We start from the raw sequence: 24973 nt of genomic DNA, 5'->3' as shown, positions 1-24973 counted from the left end.
ACAGAAGTTTCTGCAATGATGGAAATGTTCTATAATCCACACTAATATGGTAGCCACCAGCCACATGTGGTTTCTGAGCACTAGAAATGTAGCTAGTGCCACTAAAGGATTTTTCATTGTATTTAATTTTAATTAATTTAAATTTACACTTAAAAAGCCACATGTGGCTGGTGGCCACCATATTAGACAATATAGCTCTACCCAGTCCTCAAGTCTCTCCTATTCCCAAGTCGTGGCATTCACAAGGCTCAGCCACTTTCCCTCTCACCTTGGGTTCCAGGAGTTCTCCAGGAGACTCATAATAAACTCCCCTTTCCTTAGGCTTTTGGGTGCATTTATGTTTATTAACTAAAGGTTATGACTTAGTCTGATTCTCTTTTTTTTTAAGAGGTTAGATATTTTTAAATTTAAATTTTAATTTTTAAAAAAATTTTTTTGGCTGAGTCGGGTCTTAGTTGCAGCACATGGGATCTTTGTTGTGGCACACGGGATCTTTTGTTGTGGCATGCAGGATCTTTCATTGCGGCATGAAGGCTCTTCATTGCAGCGCACGGGCTCTGTAGTTGCGGCATGCGGGCTTTCTGGTTGAGGCACGTGGGCTCAGTAGTTGTGGCGCACGGGCTTAGTTGCCCCACAGCATGTGGGATCTTAGTTCCCCGACCAGGGATCGAACCTGCATCCCCTGCGTTAGAAGGCTGATTCTCAACCACAGGACCACCAGGGAAGTCGCTTAATCTGATTCCTAACTGTGAAAAAAGTCTCTCTTCATGAGTTTCTATTTGATAGAGGCAGGATCACAGTTATATGTTCCTCTCAACATACTCAGGGAAGGGCCTTTCAGTGAAGAATATGAAGCAGAAATTTGTGAGGGGACAAAATGAAGAAGGCAACCCTAATATAAATACTTTTTCTGGGAATTCCCTGGCAGTCCAGCACATTCACTGCCTGGGGCCAGGGTTCAATTCCTGATCAGGGAACTAAAGATCCCACAAGCTGTGCAGAATGGCCAAAACATTTTTTTTTTTTAAATGCTTTTTCTGAGAACATTGTCAATAAATATTATAAATTGGCATGCATTATTTTCAAAAGAAATTAATATTTATAGCACAAAGGGAAGACTCTGGCCCATGTTAATATTTTGCTTGGTTGTCAGAGTTTTTAAAAACATTTTTGCACTAACTTTAAAAATTGAAGAATTTTACATGCACATCAGGATTTTCAGTACTTCTTGAAAAAATCCAGTGATCTGGAGACTCTGGGCCTGCATTCCCCCATGGCAAACATCTGCTGGAGCTGAGAAGCAGCTGTACTCTTTCACTAGGCAAACACCCTCCAGTTTGCCACAATCCTCACTACTCCCTCTTGTACGGCTGACACTGAGGCCCAACCCAGTTCCAACTAGTAATTATCCTCGAAGCAGACTTTTCCACTCATTTATATTACACGCTTTGTGCCTATGGCACATGTGCCTATGGCACATGTGAGTCTATGACCCCTAACAGAGCGTTACAAAGAAATTTCATATCCGTTATTTCATTTAATTCTTATCACAATCTTATGAAGAAGGTCGTATTTATTCTCCCTGTTTTATCCATTAGGAAGCTGAAACTAAAAGAAAAATGAAGACAGTGAAAGAAGCGTGATTTTCACTTAGGTCTCATAATTCCCTCTCTCATGCTTTTTCTACCACAGGACATACTGCTTGACAGTAGTCCAAGAACAGTTCTATGATTTAAATTTGGGGCAAATGACTTACATTATAATGTAAAGAAAACATCCTTCAATATCTTGCTCAAATTGTCACTGAGAAAATACGGCCAGGTTTGATGAGTTGGTTATTGTAAGTACAACGTCAAAGCCATGAGGGGCTTCCCTGGGGGTCCAGCGGTTAAGACTCCATGTTTCCACTCCAGGGGTGCGGGTTCGATCCCTGGTCAAACTAAGATCCTGTAAGCCGCGCGGCGCGGCTGAAATATTTAAAAATTTAAAAAAACACACACAAAAAAAGCCATGAGTGTCCCTACAGAAGTGCTTCCCAACCTTTGACAGCACCCTGAGTAATGAGACAGGGGTCCTCCCAGCCAGAAGCACTCATCCCAGGGGCTCCAGGGGCTCCGGGCCCTAACAGGCAATGCTGAGGGCTGAAAGCATCACTACCTCACCACACCTATAACTTAAACTCCCAGAAGAGGACTTCTGCTCCAGATATTCTAGAATTAAAACATTAGCAGATTATGGTTACCTTTGGTGGGGGGGGGCAAATATGTATTATAAAATATACACACTACTATATATAAAATAGATAATCAACAAGGATCTACTGTATAGCACAGGGAACTCTATTCAATACTCTGTAATTTGGGAAGAATAGATATATGTATATGTCTAACTGAATCACTATGCTGTACAACTAAAACTAACATTGTAAATCAACTATACTCCAATATAAAATAAAAATTTTTTAAATATGTTAGTGGAAAACACACTATAACTATATATTAGAGAGCATCCATACTTGGGCATTTACAAATTCTTCCAGCAGTTCAATACCTGGTTATATAAATGAGAAGAGCAAATGAATGATTTCAGGTGGTTCTAAAAGGCTGGCAAGAATTGGGAAACTTTCTGATATTTCTATTTGCCAGATTAATTGATGAACGTTAGGGTGGTCCATGGCCAATTATATCCATTTATCATAAAAGTCCCAGATCTATATCCATGAATTTAACAAACCACAGGTTTCTAATCCTGATATTAGAATTTAGATTACAGCATTTGTCCAATCTGGGAATCTGTTCCAAGCAGCAAAGGCAGTACTGCAATGTGAGAAGAGGCACAGTTGGGAATAGGAGGAAAAGCTGTCATCAGTTTTACAGGGTACAAAATTCAAATGGAACCCATGTGGGGACCAATCTATTCCTAAGCTTAAAGCCCACTGGTCCAAAGAGTACAGTGCAGTTCCCCTAGACAAAGGTCTTGTGTGAGATCATACTATTTATCTCCCCAATATCCAAATTTGTTAAAGTGTTAAAAATGAATAAATCAACGAATAAACAAATGCTCCATCCTCCCTTGTAGCTAGGTGGTCTTGTGATAGATTTATGACCAGATGTGAAGCTAAAAGCCAAAGAGCCATCTTCAATCATGGGGCAAACATAGGGATGAAAGCCACAAGCTGGAGATGGCAGAACAGAAAGAGATAAGGACCACCTATCTCCAGATGTCTTGTTATGTGAGAAAAATCAGGCTATAAACACCTGCACCCAGCCAACAAGGCCCTCCTCATTCACAGACCCTGCTGTCCATCAATAAATGCATAGCCCTTCCTGATACCACTCAAAGTCATATCTACAATTTTGTAATACCAACACTTAGAGCAGGTAAAGAAGGCATTGCAAGGGTGTAAAAAGGATGTCTACCCTCTTTTTACTTAATTTGTATTGTCACTTGTTGATCGGTTAGCTGATTTGCTAGCTTTTCCTCTGAAAAACCAAGTTCAGCCTGTTGTGATTTCCACAGAGGCTCCATACTGGTCCTTCTACACCTTCCTCAACAGAGCCTCTGAGAGCTGGTGTAGCACCGTGAAGATGAATGAAGGGCTGTGGGGTCCAATGAACCAGGTGCAGGCACATCCCCAACTCTGCCTCTTCCCGGCTGCATCTGATCCTTCATCTTTCAAATCAGACTAAAATACTAGCTTCCTAAAATCATCTGGAGGATTAAATAAGAAAAGGCACCTAAAACGCAGTGCCTGGCACATGGTATGTACTCAGTAAATGTTAACTATTATTCATTACTTTAATATCCTTGAGGCTTTTCAGCTTCCTCCCTGAAATAGGATACATATTGTGTCCATATGTGCTTAGCAGTCTCGTTTCAAGTCATTTTTTGGATTTCAGTTTGCTAGATGTATAATGAAATATATTATATAACTATATCTACCTACATATATGTTCATCTATCTATCTACATTCATCCATCAGGAAGAAAATCTTTTATGTTGCCATGTGTTTTGACGTGGAGTTTAGAAATATGGTCACCATATGGGGTCCATTCACCAGTGCTGAAATTTGTCAAAGAACAATGGCTTTTTGCTCAGCAAACATTCATTGTGAAATATCTACCCATTCCTCACTTTATATTCACTAGAGGAAAACAGCAGTCAACATGTCAAATCAGCAAATGAAGCAATGAGGAGAAAATGGCTACCTGAACATGTCAACACTATACACATGAGCAGATTTCAAGAAAGAGAAGGCAATGAAAATCATGAGAAAAGCAAGAGTCAGTGTTCATTATTCTGCTGCTACCAGAACAACAACCAACAACACGCCAGGCTGCTAGGGCATGGGCTCATCTCATGCCCACCCCGTCCCAGCGGTGGGCACATGCTGGATTGTTGACCTTACATCTCTTTTCTGAGACTTGTCCTCCACTCCTCAGCCACAGGCTGCAGCAGTGATTATCATATTCCTGCAACATGACCCCACTTCTGGCCACAATCCTAGAATGGACAGCTGACCTGGCTGGACCAATAAGTCCCTTCCCAAGGAATTCTGGAACTGGGACTGGGTGCCTGACATCAATCTCTCCCTGCCTATCTAGACTAGAACATGTAAAATTCAGGAGCAGCTGGCAGCCATGTTCTGCCATGTGGACTAAGTAAGAAACACTGAAGCCAGTGTGAGCAAGAGAAAAGAATGAAGCAGACACAGACAAACCCATGAGCAGCATGGAAAGAGCACTTCCTGGTTCTCCATATGCTCCAGTCTCTAGTTCACTTCCTAAGGCCCAAAGGCATCCCCATCCTTGCTTGGATTCTGCAAGATACCTGAGCCTCCTGCCAGGCTGACTTCTGTTCACAGTACCAAAGAAACCTAAGAGACTCCACCATGATATAGTATTAGAAGGCAACTAGTTTCAGAGTGACCCCTATAAACCAGAGGGAGGCCTCACTTCGAACTAACACACAACACAAACCTCTGTTGCTCCAATTTTGCCTACTATGTTCTCAGTCCTGAGCTGGAGGCCTTGAGAAACAGTGATGAGGATCCCAGAACATAAGGTAAGCAGAAAAATGTCAATGCATGTGAGGAGTGAACTACATGAAGAGTGAACTAAGGGAATGCAGCTATCAGGAGATCTGGAGGAGGCCCTGTGCAAGCATTGCTAATCCCAGAGCAGCTCTGCAAATGAAAAGTTTACAGTCGCTAAAGCAGAAATGCCCAGAGATCCATATAAGGGCACTTATCAGAGCATGTGCAAATCCTATCAGTTTTCCTTTCATAAAATCTTACAACTTTTCTCAGTATAGCCTTCAGAATTTTACATATGCATGTATTATCACCTTAAAAACAAGTTTAATTATTTTTTAAATATACTGCTAGTATCTAACTATTTTTACCTGCTATTTTTTATTCAAATATTCAGAACTTCAGTTATAGTCTCCATGAACCAGTCCCTAAGGGAAATAAACTACCAAATAAGTAACCATTTTTAACCTTAAAACCTGTGTCTTTTGACTATGATTATTTATTGCTCATAGTGTGGCACTCTCCCAGCTAAAACCCATTTCAAATAACTAAATATTTTGCCATTTTGATCCATTCTCCCTGCAAATCCATCCAGTACTTGCCACCAGCTTTAAACTCAATTTTCCACATATGTAGGCATGGGACTACTAGGCAACAAAAGCAACAGATCAATTTTTTAAGCAAACATTTTAGAAAAGTAGAAATAAGTAATGCTGGACACTAAAAATACTGACTACAATAGCATCCCTAAAAATACAAACTTGATATTTGTGCAATGTAAAAAATGTCCATTGCTTCAAGTTTTCAAGATCAAGTTCAGTCCTTCATATTCAAGAATGGAATTTACCAGTAATTATTTAGTGGTAAGATATCAAAAAGGGCCTAGTGTAAAATATAAAATGTCAGTTAAGTCAAAGACACTTACAAGAGGGCCATCCTGGTTCCAATGGACCACTGGGAGCTACTCAGATCAGAGTAATCTCAAGAAATTAACCTTTTGTTCAGTTATCAACAAATCAACAACTTAGAGTGTGTATATTTCTTCTGGGTTCAATATTGATACTGATCTGTACCTTCAGATGGATGCAACTCTTAAAAATTCATTTATAATGAATTATAATTTATAATATAAATTATAATTCTAATAATTATAAATTTTTCAAGAATAGGTAGTATAGCAAAGTTGCAAAACACAAGGTTAATATACAAAAGTTAACTGGCTTCCTACATACCAGCAATGAGCAAGTGAAATGTGAAATGAAAAATACAATATCATTTATATCAGCAACCCCAAAAATGAAATACTTAGATATAAACCTAGTAAAATATGTACAAGATCTCTATGAGGAAAACTACAAAATTCCGGTGGGCAAGCTCAAAGAACTACTAAATAAATGGAGAGATATTCCATGTTCATGGATAGGAGGACTCAATACTGTCAAGATGTCAGCTCTTCCCAACTTGATGTATAGATTCAATGCAATTCAAATCAAAATCCCAGCAAGTTATTTTATGAATGTTGAAAAACTGCCTGTAAAGTTTATAAGTAGGAGCGAAAGACCCAGAATAGCCAACTCAACATAGAAAAAGAAGAATAAAAGCTGAAGGACAGATGCTACCTGACTTTAAGACTTTCTGTGAAACTACAGTAATCAAGACAGTGTGGTATGGGTGAAAGAATAGACAAATAGATCAATGGAACAGAACAGAAAGCTCAGAAACAGACCACTATAAATATAGTCAACTGATCTTTGACAAAGAAGCAAAGGCAATACAAGGGAGGAAAGACTGTCCCTTCAACAAATGGTGCTGTAACAAATGGACATCCACATGCAAAAGAATGAATCTAGACACAGACCTTACCCCCTTCACAAAAATTAACTCATAATGGACTATAACCTAAATGTAAAATGCAAAACAATAAAACTCTGTTATATCACTCCCAAGCCTATGCTTGGACCTAGCTCAGGAGGGGCCTGTGTTAGGAATGCCTGTAGCCCTTGCTCAGGAACATATCATTTGTAGTGAGCTCAGCAGACATCTCCCCCACTGGGGCCCCTATTTATGGAATGGCTAGCTCTTGTGGTTCTTATTTTGATCTCAGGATGCACTTCAGCAAAACACCATCAGGGAACTTTGAGAGACAAGATTTATTACTCACAGGCCTTGGAGGGTAGACAGCACACCTAAGAGCCACACAGCAAGGTCACAGGTTGGGAGGGATGAGGGGGGAGAGCACATACAAGAGCAGACCTGGGGCCCTGCCTTTATTAGGGTCCAAGGGTGGGGTGTCTAGGGTTTCATGAATTCACTCTGTATTGGCTAATTTCAAGCATAAGAGTGGGAAATGGGATGCAGGAAGGGAGGAACAGGGTCACTCAGGTGGTCAGTTATCTAGCTACCCAGGGCTTTCTGAAAAAGGGACCTTCACAGGTGGGGGGCATCTAATTCATTATCCTGTTGTTTTGCTAGTAGCTGTGTCATACAGCTGGCAATGTTTTATTTAAGATAGATGTCATTGGGCCTCCCTGGTGGCGCAGTGGTTGAGAGTCTGCCTGCCGATGCAGGGGACACGGGTTCGTGCCCCGGTCCAGGAAGATCCCACATGCCGCTGAGCGGCTGGGCCCGTGAACCATAGCCGCTGAGCCTGCGCGTCCGGAGCCTGTGCTCCGCAACGGGAGAGGCCACAACAGTGAGAGGCCCGCGTACCGCAAAAAAAAAAAAAAAGATGGATGTCATTTGAAATGGATGCCTCGGCAATTAAAAGCTTAATGTCAGGCACTTACACTACAAATTCCTAGAAGGTAACATAAGAGAAAATCTAGATGACTTTGGGTGTGATGATGCCTTTTTAGATACAACACAAAAGACACAATCCATGAAAAAAAAATTGATAAGCTGAACTTCTTTAAAATTAAAAACTTCTGTTCTGTAAAAAGACAATATTGAGAGGATTAGAAGAGAAGCCACGAAGATTGGGACTGACATATACACACTGCTATATATAAAATAGATAACTAATAAGGGAACTCTACTCAATACTCTGTAATGGCCTATATGGGAAAAGAATCTAAAAGAGTGGATATATGTATAACAGATTCACTAGGCTATACACCTGACATTAGCACAAAATTGTAAATCAACTATATCCCAATAAAAAATTAAAAAAAAAAAAAAAGACGAGAAGCCACAGACTGGGAGAAAATATTTGCAAAAGGCACATCTGATAAAGGACTTTAACTAAAATAAAAATGGGCCAAACACCTTAACAGACACCTCACCAAAAAGAAAATCTACAGATGGCAAATAAGCTTATGAAAAGATACCCTACCAGAATACTCTACTCTTTGACATCAAAGAAATGAAAATGAAATTAACAATAAAATACCACTACGTACCTATTAAAAATACCCAAGTCCAGAACTCTAACAACACCAAATGCTGGTGAGGATGCAGAGCAACAGGAACTCTCATACATTGCTGGTGGGAACGCAAAACAGTGCAGCCACTTTGGAAAACAGTTTGGCACTTTCTTACAAAACTCCTGCCATACAATCCAGCAGTGGTGCTCCTTGGTATTTACCCAAAGGAGGTGAAAACGTATGTCCACACAAAAACCTAAACATGGATGTTTATAGCAGCTTTATTGATAATTGCCAAAACTTGGAAACAAACAATTCAGTAGGTGAATGGGTAAACAAATTGGTACACTCAGACAAATGGAATATTATTTAGTGCTAAAAAGAAATGAGCCATGGACTTCCCTGGTAGTGCAGTGGTTAAGAATCCGCCTGCCAAGGCAGGAGACATGGGTTCGAGCCCTGGTCTGGGAAGATCCCACATGCCGCGGAGCAATCAAGCCTGTGTGCCACAACTACTGAGCCTGCGCTCTAGAGCCCATGAGCCACAACTACTGACCCTGCGCTCTAGAGCCCATGAGCCACAACTACTGAAGCCCGCACGCCTAGAGCCCGTGCTCCGTAACAAGAGAAGCCACCACCATGAGAATCCCACGCACCACAAAGAAGAGTAGCCCCCCGACTTGCCGCAACTAGAGAAAGCTCGCAGGCAGCAACGAAGACCCAACGCAGCCAAAAATAAATAAATAAAATAAATAAATTTATTTAAAAAAAAAAAGAAAGAAATGAGCCATCAAGCCATGAAGAGACATGAAAGAACCTTAAATGTACGTTACTAAGTGAAAGAAGCCAATCTGAAAAGCCTACATACCGTATGATACCAACTACATGACAGACATTCTGGAAAAAAGCAAAACTATGGAGAAAATAAAAAAGATCAGTGGCTGGGATGGGGTAGGGTGAGATGAATAGGCAGAGCACAGAGGATTTTTAAGGGCAGTGAAAATACTCTGTATGATATTATACATGGATATGTCATCATACATATGTCCAAACTCGTAGAATGTACACCACCAAGAGTGAGTCCTAAGTAAAATGTAGACTTTGGGTGACAATGATGGGTCAGTGTGGGCTCATGCTTGATTAAAGATGTACAGTTCTGGTGAGTGATGCTGATAGTGGGGAGACTACACATGTGTAAGAGCAGGGATATGTGTGGGAAATCTACGTATCTCCCTCTCAGTTTTGTTGTAAATCTAAAACCGCTTAAAAAAAATTGTCTTAAATTAAAAAAAAGAGTAAGGTAGAATATTTTTTTAAAAGAAAACAAACAAAAAATAAAACGGAGGGGGTAGGAGAACCACACCTGAGAACTATGAGAGCCCACAGACATATACGTACCTACAGATAATCCACACATCAGATTAAGCATAACTAACCTCTCTAATTTAATTTGACCTTCTGGAGAAAAATTATTCATTCTTTCAAATTGTTTAAAGATCTAAACTTTGAAATGTAAAGAGAACTTATTAAGCCACTCAAATATGAATTCAAAAATATTTCAAAAATCAGAATATAATGAAATAACCTAGCTAGTCCCAACACCCTTTCTCCCCAAACAAAATCTTCCTATAAAACATCAGACAGCTAGGATTTTCCAAGTCCCATAAGTGCCAATATCAATACTAAAGCAGATTACTGAGACTCTAACAACATGGGAAGCTTTTTTTTCTATTGCGGATAACTGACTCCAGAAAAATATTAATCCAGCTCTACACAATAAAAGGTAATAATGTTAATTTTAAGTTTTTCTAAAATTAGAATTTAAATGTATTTAAATATTATATTCATCTGCTTTTAAAATGAGGATAAAGAAGACAAAACTCTCTAAATTCAAAGTATATAGTCATGTTTTATATTTATGACCAGCTAAATGATAACAATCCTTAACATTTTTATAGGACGTTTGATATATTAAGTATTTTCACATATATTATGTCATTTCAAACTATGAAAAATCAATTTCAGATGAGGATCAAAGAGGGTTAGTGACTTTCCAAATGTCACAGAACTAGTGTAATGATGCTTGAGCACTCTTTCCAGAAGCACTAGGGAGAAAACTAAGGGAGAAAGGGAAAGAGAAACTGATTCAAAGACAAAGAAGAGACAAAGAAGAGTTAGAGAGAAAAGAGAGTTATTAAATAATTAGAAAACTAGTTTGGAGGAAGGGCAGCAAAAACCCTAATATTCCTGGAGGACTGGCTGGGACCCAGCACTTTATTTGTTTAACCCTCATAATAACACTATGAGGCAGGTACTGTCTGAACTCCCATTTTACAGCTGGGAAGGTTTTGAAGAAATGATTAAGATCACACAGCTCGGAGATGGCAGAGCCAAGAGTCAAACCCAGGCTTCTGGGACTTGGATCCCTGGCCTCAATCACTGTTACAAGGCGTCCAGAGAGGGGCAGGCTAGATGCCACGCCTAATTTACCAACACACACCTTTATTTATACATTTATTTACTGTGTGTACAACATCAGGATCTCTTATGAAAGGTGTATTAATTTCCTCCCTCCACCTCTAATTTTTTAAAAATATAGGCATTCTGGTTATCTTTCAACTTCTTCTCCTTCTTCTTCTTCCAAATACCAAGAAAACTCTAACCACTGACTCCATAGAAGGGAAAATACCTTTCAGATTCAGAGGAAAACAGGAAAGCTCTCTGGCTACTTACTGTGCCCTGTTTTCCCACCAGCAGGCAGCAGGGGCAGCATGGGCGTGGCCTCTCATGGCCTCACTCAGATGACCGTAGGCGAAGTGGGCAGATCAAGGGACCAACAGCAGGGGAACTTGCGGCCTGGCCCAGCTACATCTTCCCATTTGTCAAGAGAAGCCAACAAGCCAGACTTTTATGTGAAATCCAGATTTTAAAAACTTGGCTACTAATTCAAACTTCTAAAAACATTGTGTACAGATAAAATCTGTTTGTGGGTGGACCTCAGCCCACTAGCTGCTGGTTTATAATGCCCAGTCTTCCAGTGGAGGGCAGCTAAACTGGGGTAATTAAAATTTCATCCCTACCTCAAGGTATTCCCCATGGAAGACGCAGGATACACAGCCCTGGCCCTCCAGGAGACCAGCAGGGACAATGAACTCATCATTTCAGGACAAGATGGCAAATGGAGCGAGAGAAAAGGCTGCAAAAGAGAACACAGAACCCACCAGTCACATACCTCCCCTGACCCCTGGCTTTCACAGAACAAGTTTGGGAAGCGGCAGTAAAAAGATGACAGAGTAACCTCACCTTGGCACATCTAGAGGAGATAAAGGGACTCAGAACTATATGAAACAAGCCAACAAAAATTCAATAGCCCCACTTTTGTGTATCCAAGGTGATTCTTAAAATAGTCAAGCCTTAATGGAACCACAGCAACAGGCATGGTGGTACCATAAACAAACAATAAAACAAACTTGTACTGAGCACCATCTATGCTCCAAGTACAATGCCACGTGCTACAGGAATATCATCTCATGTAAACCTCCAAACAATCCTGGGAGGAATCATTATTCCCAATTTATAGATAAAGAAACTGAGACTCTGAAATCCTGAAGTTTGGGAAAGAGCCAATCATTTAGAGCCAAATGATTCCTTTCCCATTAATTCGCTGACCCCGCTAGAGAGAGTCCAGCTATTATCATAGATACATAATGGCAAACAATCAAGAACAACACATTAGCTACAATAATTAAAAGTGTAAGGGGGTGGGGAGGTAGAATAGGTAAAGGAGATTGACACAAACCTCCAGTTATAAAATAAATAAACCATGGGGACGTAACACACAACATAAGAAATATGGTCAATAATACTGTAATAACTTTGTATGGGGAAAGATGGTTGCTAGACTTAGCATGGTGATAATTTCATAATATATGCAAATGTCAATTCACTACGTAGTACACCTGAAAGTAACATAATATTGTACATCAACTGTATTTCAATTTTAAAGAAAAGAAAAAAAAATTTTTTTTAAGTATAGGGCAGGTATTAAAAGCAGAGATCCTCAAAATACAACACAGCCCATAGTAGGCCTTGTTTATGAGAATATAAGGTAGTTTCACAAATAAACATAAAAGAAAGCATAAGGACCATTCAATAAATGACGCTGGGGCTTCCCTGGTGGTGCAGTGGTTCAGAGTCCGCCTGCCGATGCAAGGGACACGAGTTCGTGCCCCGGTCCGGGAAGATCCCACATGCCGCGGAGCGGCTAGGCCCGTGAGCCATGGCCGCTGAGCCTGCGCGACCGGAGCCTGTGCTCCGCAACGGGAGAGGCCGCAACAGTGAGAGGCCCGCGTACCGCAAAAAATAAATAAATAAATAAATGATGCTGAATAACAGCAACTTTTAGAAAAATCATTACATTCCTCAATTTACACCATCCAATGAAATACATTTCAAAATAAATCAAAAAGTTATTTTTTTACCAAATTATATAACTAGGATGAAAGAAAAATGAATATTCAATGAATCTCTGGGTAAAGAATTACGTTCAAAAATTAGGAATGATGGAAGAAATTTAAATTATAAAAGAGGATAGATGGTTAAACTAAATAGTAAACATTTTTCTATATAAAAAGTAAAAAGGCAAACAATGGAGTATAAGACATATCTGGATACATAAGAGACACATGGTTAATATCCTTACTATATTTATAGAATATATATTTACAAAATATTGTTCAGAAGAACCAGGAGACTTCAATGGAGAAACAGAGGACAGGAACAGACAATTCACAAAAGGAGAAAATAACAAGTAAACAAGCAAACAGAAAAATATTCACAAGTCAGCCAAAACATACAAATTAACATCAATGAAGTACTACAATTTATCAAGAAAAAAATTATTTTTTATTAATTTTTATTGGAGTATAGTTGATTTACAGTGTTGTGTTAGTTTCTGCTGTACAGCAAAGTGAATCAGTTATACATATACATATAGCCACTCTTTTTTTTTTTTTTTTTTTTTTGCGGTACGCGGGCCTCTCACTGTCGTGGCCTCTCCCATTGCGGAGCACAGGCTCCGGACGCGCAGGCTCCGGACGCGCAGGCTCAGCGGCCATGGCTCACGGGCCCAGCCACTCCGCGGCATGTGGGGTCTTCCCGGATCGGGGCACGAACCCGTGTCCCCTGCCTCGGCAAGCGGACTCTCAACCACTGCGCCACCAGGGAAGCCCTAGCCACTCTTTTTTAGATTCTTTTCCCATATAGGTCATTACAGAGTATTAAGTAGAGTTCTCTGTGCTATACAGTAGGTTCTTATTAGTTATCTATTTTATATATAGTAGTGTGGTATATGTCAATCCCCATATCCCAATTTATCCCTCTCCCCCAGAAAAAATTGTAAATGATAATATCCATGGCTGTTCAGATGTGGCAAAACTAATACTTCATATGTCGCTGTAAATATTATAAAGTGGCACAAGACTTTTGGAAAGCAACATGGCAATCTTCTTACAATTCTTCCTAAGGAAATAATCCAAAATCTGGAAAAAAAAAAAAACCTATATGCACAACCATGTTGTTCATCATAACATTTACAAAAGTGAAAATAAATAGCCAACAGTAGGTGATAGATAAATGATGATGCTGTACCCAATAGATTACCAGTACCTTGAGAGCAGGATATCTTATTCACAATGGGAGTTCCAGGGCCAAATTCATATAGTACAAGCTTTAAATAAATATGGGTGAATACTGAAGGAAAAGAAAAATATACAGCCACTTAAAATGATAATTAAAGACTAGGTAGCTGGTGGCACAATTTTAAGTGGGAGCAAGAACATTAAAGTGTATGATTACAGTCATATTTCTGAAAGTTGCATTAAAAAAACTGCTAGAAGGTAATACATAAAATACAAACAGTCATTGTGCTAAGAGATTTATGAGCAATTCTTCTTTATTATGGTTATATTACCTTCATTTAAAATGTAAACACACTGCAGAGGGATTATGATTACTTAAAATAGATCCTTAGAAACTGAGATTAAAAATTTAATAACATAAAAAATACATAAAATCCCCAAATAGCTCCACATTATAGGTAAATCCACCCAGCTAAAAAGAAAAGCACAGTCATATAGAGAGGTTAGCACCTGACATTCATAACTTAGATGAGATGTATCATTTCTGAGTCCTAACTCAGTAATAAATGAACACATCACAGGAAGTCAAAATGCAGCCACGTAAACAGTTGTTTTTGCTGCACCCCTGGTTTCTTCTGAACTCTCTCCGGCTCTGGGCTGAAAGGGCTTAGAATAGTTATCTTCTGACACCAAGGCTTCCAATGAGACTAGGCCAATTCTCTAATCCATGGAAATTCAGAAAAGTAAGACAGGCCAGGGGTGGGGTAGGCTGGTGGGTACAGGTCCCTGAGTTGAACTGTATTGCCATCTCCTAGAAAACCAAAACTACATAGAGAGAAAAAGAGGATACAAAACTTCAACAGCTTTTCTAAGGCACTGTATTTCAAAACTGTGGTTTTCAACCCATTACAGGTCATGAAATCATTTGCATGAGTCACAGCTAGGATTTTATGAAGGCTACAACAAAACAGAAAATATCAGTATGTGTGTCACATTAAAAGGACACCATTTAATAAAACTTCCGTTTCAGTTACATATGTGTGTTATGTGTCAGTGTACATGAGTCTTGGGTAGCAAATGCTAAATATATTTCTTACTATGATTTATGGTCAAAAAAGTTTCAAAAGCGTTACTCTAGACAATCCAGGCCCTGACTTAAGGCCCAGAAAACCACCCAGAGCTAAACTGCTTAGTGTTTGAAACTAAAGGATTTATCTGGAAATAAGAATGTAGTGAACCCAGTTCAACTAGGTGTTAGGCACCAATACAAAACAAACGGCTCTTTAATATTTCATCCAGGAATAAAGAACCGCCACTATCCAAAGGCATCGTTTTACATCACCTCACAGAGCGCATGCCACTTTTTTGCCCCCTCTGCACACTTTCTTCAGCTCCAGGTGTAGGATGATGGGTCTGCAGAGACTTTACACTTATCTAGTCCTTATGTGGGTACATCACAGTGTCAGAGTCACAGCTAGGAAATCCTAAGCTCTCCTCTGCCAGATGGAGAAACTGAGGTTTACAGCAATGAAATGCCCAATGCCCAAGGTCAATGCAGGGTTGAGCGGAGAACAGACTCCCAGTCCAGTTCTTTTCCAAGATTCCTTAAATGAAAGGCACATGAGAGCACAAAGCAGCACTCCCTGCCAAGAGACAAGTAGGATGACTTTTTTTCTCTTTTGGTCTTGTTACTTACATCTCTGAAACAATTTTTCAGACTAATGACTAAATGAAGCATTTGGATGGGGAGGACCCCGGCCCTTTAAATAAAAAAAAAAGTTAATGAGACTGCTTACTGAAGTTGCACGAGGGAAGTTATTTTTTCTACATTAGGGAATTTCTAGGTTAATTGTGGCACTCTCCTTGGGAGACCTACTCACATAAAAATAAACGAGTGCTGCCTGCTTTTGAATTCCTTCCATTCTGATACTGTAATTGAGAAAAACAGCTTGGCTTGATGGTACGTATACACTGAATATAACTTAGTTTAGTGTTACAGATATCAAGAGATCACTACTTATTTTGTCTTAAGGCACCATTTACTTATTGATTTCTAAATGGTGCTGTTTTAATTTCCCCAAAGCTGTTACTTTGTAAGGACATCCAGACAGCTCTCGGCAACAAACATAAAATCTCTCCCTCTCAAAGGCAAATTCAAACTGAAGACAGAGCCAGCGAAAGATGCTGTGCAAGGAAAAAATAGTATTTCCATTTTTAAAGTTTTGATTTTGTTTGCTTGGAAAAAGATCAACTCTCTGAAGTCTCTTATGGCTACTACTGTCCTATGATTTTTTACCTATTTTTCTTTTTCAAAGTAAGTTTAGCAACACTTGAGATACAAGATAGCTGCTCAGGATTTCAAAATCTGAGAGTCACTCACTTTAGGAGCGTCAAACATTTTCCATTATCTTGCAATATCCAGATGAATGTATCCTGATTAAGATCTTTGAGGTCCTGGATAGAGTCTGGTTTAACTATGTAAATCAAGTAGGAAATTCAGAACCCTCAGGAGCTTTGGGGTCACTAGAAGCTAAGCCCCTCTAGCTAACCTCCTTAAACAGCTTTCCCATAGTGATTTTTTTCTTAAAAAGACAATTTGTATTCTGACCTTTAGAGACCCAGAGGCAGCCTGTTTCCAGACAGATTTGCTGACATGAAGCCTGCCTCATGCTCTGAATTTAGGGTAAAGGTCTAATTTTCAAAATCATATGGGGCAAATTCCCATTTTGGAACCTTGAAACCAGCAATTACTACTTCCAAGTGATGAATCTCTAGTGCATAGTTGAAAGTTTATTAATTTTATGCCATTAAATAGAGACTTGACACACTCAAAAAATAGTTCAGATGGCTTCTAACTTTGTCAACTTCAGAGACCTCACGCCATCACTCTAGGAAGTCCTCAACTTTCAGAATTATGCTTGCACATTGGGAAAAACTTTGATTTGCATTTACAAAATGTTTTGATGCAAGTGTTATAAAATGCATGGTACATAAAACTCCATGAGCTCAACTGAACTGATCCAAGGTCTAAGTATTTAGTGAAAACTAATGGTTTCAACCAGAGAACCGAGATAGTACAATTTCACAGTGAAAAGAATCAATGGTATGAGCCAATAGTATGAGGATTTATAAATGATATTTTAACATATCTTTTCAAGAAATAGTCATAAATGAACCTACTTACAAAACAGAAACAGAATCACAGACGTAGAAAACAAACATGGTTACCAAGGGGAAGGGGAGGGATAAATTGGGAGACTGGGATTGATATATACACATTACTATATATATTAAAAGAGATAACTAATGAGAACTTACTGTATAGCACAGAGAACTCTACTCAATACTCTGTAATGACCTATATGGGAAAAGAATCTAAAAAACAGTGGCTATATGTATATGTATAACTGATTCACTTTGCTGTACAGCAGAAACTAACAGAACATTGCAAATCAACCGTACTCCAATAAAAATTATTACTCCAATAAAATAAAAAGAAGAAGAAGAAATAGTCAAGTAGTGACTCTTAGAGTGGTTCAGAGTTGGGAAAAGGGACCTCCCTGGTGGTCCAGTGGGTAAGACTCCATGATCCCAATGCAGAAGGGGACCCAGGTTCAATCCCTGGTTGGGGAACTAGATCCCACCTGCATGCCACAACTAAGAAGCCCACTTGCCGCAACTGAAAAAGATCCCACATGCCACAACTAAAACCTGCCACAATGAAGATCCCACGTGCTGCAACTAAGACCCGGTGCAGCCAAAATGAATAAATAAATATTCCAAAAAAAAAAAAAATCAGAGTTGGGGAAAAAAGGCCTTAAAGATTTTTAAAAACCCAAACCACTCTCTCATTCCAACCGCTTCCCTCCCCTATCCCTTGTTGTAAACACTACCCTGGCCCAAAGTAAGGAGCTAAGCTTCTCTCAGGTTCAACTTAAACCTTTGCTCTAAGAAACTCCCAACCTCCTCAGGCCCATTCCATTCCAAACAGCTGATAGATCAGCCATTGCTTAATCCATTCAATGAACATATATATGGGCTGCCTCCTCTGTGCTAGGCACTGGAGGTCAGACCATATATTGAGACAAAAATGGGACCTCCTATTACCCACTGCATGGTCCTATGTGCCCTTAGGGCCTACAGAGAACACAGATAACAATGTTGCCTAAATTGTCCCGAATGAAGTCAGAATATAAGGTGGCAGTTCTCCACAGTCCTCCCCGGGACTTCCCTGGCGGTCCAGTGGTTAAGACTCCGTTCTTCCACTGCAGGGGGCACGGGTTCGATCCCTGGTCAGAGAGCTAAGAAACAGTAAGCTGCGAGCCGCAGCCAAAAATGAAAAAGCAAACTCCGCAGTCCCTCCCCATTACCCTCTCCCCTGCAGACCCCTCCCCATGGTCTCCTCCACAACAACCTGCCACCACACCCTCAGCTCTTTTTTTATCTCCCAAGAGAATTCCAAATTCTTGCACTCAGAGGTTTTGGGAATGTTCGCTATCACAATTACTCCTGTGGAGACACCAATTTTCCAGATTCCTCCAAGTGTGACACTCAGAGCTGAGTTCTGAATTCAAGTTGCATGGCTCCTGAGTGCATTCTTAACCAGTTCGTTCTAGTGCTTCTCAGTGCCCCAGGAGTTTTCTCTTCCCCCTCTAGCTAGAATGCCCCTTCCAACACCCTAGCTTTCTTACATGAACTTCTACTCATCCCGCAAGACCCACCTGGAGGAGAGCTCCTTGGTCTCTTCTCTAACCACTGCAAGCAGAGGAGATGCTTCGATGACCCCAGTGGATGGTGTTTGTACCCGTCTTCAACACATCTCCTTATATGAGATAAAAATCTGACCCCCTTTTACTCCTGGTGAAGGAACAATTTTCTATAACTGTCTAATAGTAATTACTAGAGAAACTCTCTGTATGAATTCTAAGATTGCTGACTTGTGTTAAGATATGCATATAAAGAACTTACAAAGTTAAAACGTCTGGACAGGGCTGGCTCCCACCTGGAGCAGTCTCTTCTGGCTTTCAACACTTGAAGAGGCTGCCACTGGACAAGGGGGCTGCAAGTGGCTTACCAGCTACCCTGGTAAGTTGCAGGCTAGAGATCGATATTGACCAAAATACACCCAAGATGTCTGTGAGGAAAGTCCTAAGCAAGGAATGTTAAAATGGCAGTCACGGGCTTCCCTGGTGGCGCAGTGGTTGAGAGTCCGCCTGCCGAGGCAGGGGACACGGGTTTGTGCCCCGGTCTGGGAAGATCCCACATGCCGCGGAGCGGCTGGGCCCGTGAGCCATGGCCGCTGAGCCTGCGCGTCCGGAGCCTGTGCTCCGCAACGGGAGAGGCCACAAGAGGCCCGTGTACCACAAAAAAAAAAAAAAAAAAAAAAAGGCAGTCACTCAGAAGAGACAGTCCAGACAGAAGCTGGGAAATGAGGAACCCAATGTACCAAAGTTGGGCATATTCTTTGGAGACAGAATCCAGCTACAACCAAAGCAAAGACAGACTCAGATAAGGACAGTGAGTTCTCAGAACAAATTCCATTTTATGATAGCACCACAAATCTATACTTGTAAGTCAGACCGTTTTTATATTTCTTCTTCCTTTTCTTTTTTTTGGCTGTGAGGTGAGGCTTACGGGAGTTCCCCAACCAGGGACTGAACCCAGGCCACAGCAGTGAAAGTGCCGAGTCCTAACCACTAACCACTAGACCACCAGGGAACTCCCGTTTTTATATTTCTTCTATTTCCTTATATTTTCTCCCTTGGTATCCAGTAAAGGTCCAGGCTGTCTTAACTGTGCTCAACTGTGCTTAACTGAGGGTAAGGGTTTTTACCACTCTTGGGCCTGAAGATTAGAATATCACCAGCCCACGACTAAAGGCAGCCGTAGGGTGAAAATGGTAGTCCAAGTGAAAGAATCCTCCAAAGGTAAGTAAAATTTAGGGAACAACAATGGCTGTGGAATCCAGATACTCTTCCTCATCTAAAAATTCTCTTTTCAATATTAAATCTTAGAGTTTGTGGTTTTATTTTCTTCTAAAATCTGCCCCTCCCCCAAATAAATTGTGAGTATCTTGAAAGGACCTTGTCATTTTCACCAATGAAGTGTACACATGTGCTTGGAACACAGTAGGGACTCAAATGTTTGTTGATGGAATGAATGAAGCAATGCATTGACTTTCAAAGTCTTAAGGCACCTTTAAAGGCCATCCAGTTCAATCCTTTTCCGTACATTTGTCCAACAGAACTTTCACAGGCTGTCATAAAGTTCATTCAAACAAATATCAATGAAATGTCTACAACAGTTAAGATGCTGTGCTTTCAGGAACAAGAAAAAGACCAGTCACCAACACAATAAATGTTTCTTGAGGGCCTACTACCAGCCACCATACTAGGCCTTACAGATATTACAATGAGTAAGACGCACATAGCATCTTAGGGAATTCATGGAGAAGAAGATAAATGGATAACAAGTACCTATAACACTGTTATAGATGGAAAATGTTAAGCGTTTTCAAAGGCTATTGGGAATCAGAGGTCAAAAAGGAAAACCAAGGTTTCAAAAGAACTTACGGGACACTGCCATTCAGGAATGGGACAATATTTTGTGGTTTAACCTTACAGTTCAGGAATGAAAACTACTAGTTTCTAACTGAAGTGGTTGATGGAAATGGCTTGGTAGGTTTTGATGAAAATCAATATTCTCTCTTCATATCTTTATCATCATGTCAACTGACAGTGACACTGGATTTTGAAAAGCAAGAATACAGATCAGTTCTCTTTTAATGGAAACCATAATAGAAACTGAACTCTAAATAACAAAGTTCTTGTCATATGTGACTATATGACCTACAGAAACACAGACTGGTCAACTTGAATAATAATAAAAAGATTATGTAAAGAATAAATCCTAGCTTTACTTATTTAACAGCAACTGCATAATAAAATATCTTCTATCACACTGTAAACTGGGAAAGTGAAGATTAAGCTTAATAAATAGCTAAACATTGCATTTATGTTGTCCCATAATCAAATGAAACTTATCTTCACTCTCTGTCATATACGCGACTTCAGCTTCTCCAAATACTCTGAAATGCACCCCGACTAAAGCTGTTTCCTTCGGGATAAACACAGTGAAATGGAAATCAGAAGACAGGAGCCAGGCCCGGCTCCACCACTAGCTACATGAATTTGGGCAGGTAAATTCTCTGGCCTAATTTTCTCATCTGTAAAATGAAGCCGTTACAGCAAATAACCTCTAAGATCCCTTTGAACACTTAGGAAAAAAAAAAAAAAAAACTATGAAAACTAACCTCTACTCCCAAAGCATCAACCAAAGCAAAAAGTTTCAAAACTAATTATTAAAGGAGCTTAGGTTTAGCTACCTTTCTGCCTCTCTTACTTGATTCAACAAACTTACTTATGAATTTCCTACCGCAGTTCGGTTGAGCAGTTTCATCTCCAGTAGTTACAGACAGAGAAAGTGATGTCTATCAATATATTCTTTTTAAAACACGATTCTGTGACAAAGAATTTCTAGGTCCAGAAGCAATCTCTTTTGTAGAATTTTGCCTCCATGGAAAAGTTAAACACTCATAAGCCTTCTTCGTGAATTTCAAATGGTTTCTACATCCATGTATTCCACTGCAGCCATGAATTTCTTCTGTTCTTGGCAGACTGCTTGCCATTGGTGTATGTTTACAATGTTTTCCCTTGAATCTGCACAGGAAGTGAATCAGGCACCATTTGGCCATTTGTATGGAGTATGATGTAGACAAAAATATGTCATTAATATAGTCATCCTAGTTATACTGAAGAACCTATGATATGAATAGACCTTTCAGGCATATTTTTTGAAGCCACATTGTATGCAAAGCACTGAAATGACTATAAAGACAGTATGAACACTTTGTTGCTTTACCTTTGCCTGGAAATTTTACAAGTCACCAAGAAAAAAATATTTTCTACCTCAGCATAATTTGAACTTACATTAAGAAAACGTAACTACTATTTTAAGGTTAAAAGCTCCTTGACATATACCTCTATAATGTGACATTTTTTAGAATACTAGTTGATATTATAAAAGCAACAATTCCAGATCAAAACCATAACTACTATATTCAAGCTTCATTCCTCTGGAAACTAGCTTCCTCTGCATAATTTCTGCATTAAAGGTCATTAAGTTAAAGCAAAAAACGCACTGTCTGAAAAACAAGGGAGAATACTAAAGGCAGAACAACTAGTTCTACTTCGGCAAATTAAGCAAAATTAGGCAAAAAGAAAGGAAGCAAGCAAAGGGAAGGAACTCAAGAGCTATTTGCAGCAGTGGTCCCTTGAAAGTTCTAGGAGCTTCCCCTTGAGCTTGAAGAGACAAGGAGGGCAAAGCAGAGAAGTCACCTCTCCTGGGCAGAAGCCCTAATACTCTTCACAACTTGCAATATTCATTGAATTCAGTGTAAGATGTCTGGGAGATCTGGATTCGGTGGGAATGTCTGGGAGAAGGGAGTGGCATTTGCTTTCCTGGGTCTGGAGCCTTAAGAACTATACCAGAGTTCTTAAAACCTCTTAGTTATGTCACACAAGCGGCTTGGAGCATCCTCCCCACGCACACACCTGCAGGGCCGGGCAGCTCCACCCTCTCCCCTTCCTGTCCTAGGAGCTGGACCAAGGTCCAGTGGCCGGTGCACCGTTAGTCCAAGGGCCACCCTGGCCCCGGCGGGCGCCACCCGGGCAAGGCCAGACAGAACGCCGCTGTCCGGGCTCCGCTTTCCGGAGCCACGCAGCGGCGGCCACGCGCAGCTGGACACCGGCAGCACCAGGATGCGCATTATAATAACAACTTGGGAGAGCGCTCTACACTCGCGCCGACGTGGAGGCACAGCCCCTGAAGCGGGCTCTGGGACCGCCGGCCCGTCCCGCCCCTCCTCGCGGCCGAGGGGCAGCGGTTCGTACCTGTCCTCCGAGACACTGATGACGCCCTCTTCCTTGGGCACGATCACGGCCATATTCACCACCTCCTGAGACCCCTCGACCCGCTGCAGCAGGATCGGCTTGCGGGTCAGCGGCTTGGGCTGGATCTCTGCCGCCATCGGAGGAGGGGGCGCACTGCGGGCGCCGCCGCCAACTGCGCCGCGGGGTCGAGCTGAGGAGACCGCTCGGGCACGGGCACAAGCTGAGACAGGGACTCTGGTTGGCCGGAGCGGGCCGCCGGGGACCCGCGATCATAGCCTGGCCGGCGCTCCCGGGAACGACTCCGCGCTCCCGGCTTCGGGCACCGAAACCTCCACGACCGGCGCTGCAACCCGGCACCACCACCGGAGGAGGGGACGGAGAGCCGGGGGGGCGGGGCCGGCGGGGGCGGAGCCTGCCGCAGGGGGTGGCCGCTGGTGGGCGCCAGGGCGGCTGCACTTCCGGAAGGGTGGTGGAGGAGGAGGGGAAACTGAAAAAGGAGGCGGGGCGCTGGCGGCCCAATGCGCATGCGTCAGGCCACGAGCCCATTTCCACCCCGCCCCTCCGCCATTCCCGAAGCCGCGCGGCACCGCCTCTAGAACGCATGCGCCTTCCATGATCCGCGGCCTCTTCGCCACCTTCCACACCCAGTATTTAGTCCCCTCCCTCTTTAATCTCCCGTGAACGCGCGCGTACACATTCCTGGGAACGCGCTTGCCAGTGGCCCCGCCCACCCCGAAATCCCTGAAAAGGGGGCGGAGGTGGGGCGGGGAAAAGCGCGCCTGGGCGAGGCCGGAAAGAGAAGTAACCCGCAGGAAGGAAAGAAGCTGAGCTAGTGGGGAAGTGACTGGGCATGCGCCCGAGTTACCTGCCCGGCGCGGCCTTGCAATGAAGCGTGGTTTACAGCTCCCAAGACGCACCAGCCACAGTCCTCCGATTGGCAACCCCACGGGCTTCTGGGAGTTGTAGTTTTTCAGAGCCTTCGCTTCCTTGTCCTGAAATGACCTATCGCCCACTTCTCACCGCTCCTGGCCTGAGGGGCTCCGCGGCCTCCCGGGCGACTGGCCGAGTCACGGCTGGGTCTGGCCTCTAAGGCAGGGAACTGAAGGGCAGCCATCGCGGAGCAGACAGTCGCTACGGCCCTGCCACTGCACATAATAGTGGAGCTCCAGGAGTGGGAAAAGAAGAAAAGCTGTCATGCAAGCATCCTTGATAGAGGTTAGAGATGATCTGTAGTGTTAACCTCCTCGTTTTCTTAGATGGTTAAGTTACTAGACCAGGATTACTTTAGCTTCAAGTTAGGGCTATAGCACCCCCAGACTTGAACTCAGGCGCCCCTACTCCTGACTTCTTCCCATTCCCCAGTAATCCTTCCTTTCTAGATTGCTCCAGAGACGATGGATAGAGTAATCTGTGATTTGTGAATGCATGTTAGGTGCCTGGCAAAGGGCCTGGCATGCGGAGTAGTTGGTTATGTGATAATCCCACTAAGCCCTTCCACAGTTAACAAGCTATCTGAGGAGTGGTCACGGTCTCTGTGGTGTAATTGGGCTGGCAAGGGCTCTGAAGGTGAGAAAAATAATATGCCAGAGCTAGACAAAGAATGGGACAGGCCGCGTAGAAATGCATTTTATAAGGCAGGTTTTTGGGCAGCCGAGGCGGTAGGTAAGCGGGACCTGTCTCAAAGCACAGTGCAAAACAGGGTTTTCCACTTCTCTGAGCCTCCAGTTCCCCATCTGCCAAGTGGAGGATAATAACACCTACCTTGGGTTGTTGTGAGGCTTACAAGTGACAGATTTTAAGTGCCTTCATACACAGTAGGTTCTTTAAGATTCCAGGACTTAGGACATGGACATATTCAGGGGGACATTATTCAGCCTGCCACAGTGGTTTTAAATACCATCCATAAGCTCCTGACTCCCATAATAATCTCTACCCTGACCACATTTCTAACTCCAGGCTCATGTATCTAAAGCTACTCCACTTTGTCA

At 41.8% G+C, this 24973-nt stretch overlaps 1 protein-coding gene and 1 long non-coding RNA gene across 3 annotated transcripts in view; one reads left to right on the top strand and one right to left on the bottom strand.

Annotated features, from left to right (window-relative positions):
• Positions 1-23367, bottom strand: part of WDFY2 (WD repeat and FYVE domain containing 2) — a 171061-nt gene extending 147694 nt beyond the window's left edge. The window contains exon 1 of the mRNA XM_022574765.2: positions 22986-23367. Within this exon, the coding sequence (XP_022430473.1) occupies positions 22986-23122 (137 nt within the window). The 5' untranslated portion in view covers positions 23123-23367. The remainder of the gene's footprint in view (positions 1-22985) is intronic.
• Positions 23368-23377: 10 nt separating this feature from the next.
• LOC111175286 (uncharacterized) overlaps positions 23378-24973 on the top strand; it is a 39306-nt gene continuing 37710 nt past the window's right edge. The window contains exon 1 of one of the 2 annotated variants that reach the window (XR_002644687.3): positions 23378-24200. This is a non-coding gene — a long non-coding RNA (uncharacterized LOC111175286). The remainder of the gene's footprint in view (positions 24201-24973) is intronic. The other variant, XR_016388710.1, reaches the window with a different exon arrangement.

Source organism: Delphinapterus leucas, chromosome 18, assembly GCF_059928025.1.
Source record: "Delphinapterus leucas isolate spDelLeu-1000000601 "Yukka" chromosome 18, BTC_Dleu_Yukka2, whole genome shotgun sequence".
Taxonomy (NCBI): Eukaryota; Metazoa; Chordata; class Mammalia; order Artiodactyla; family Monodontidae; genus Delphinapterus; species Delphinapterus leucas.
The sequence above is the reverse complement of the archived record's forward strand: the minus strand, read 5'-3'. Positions and strand labels throughout refer to the sequence as shown.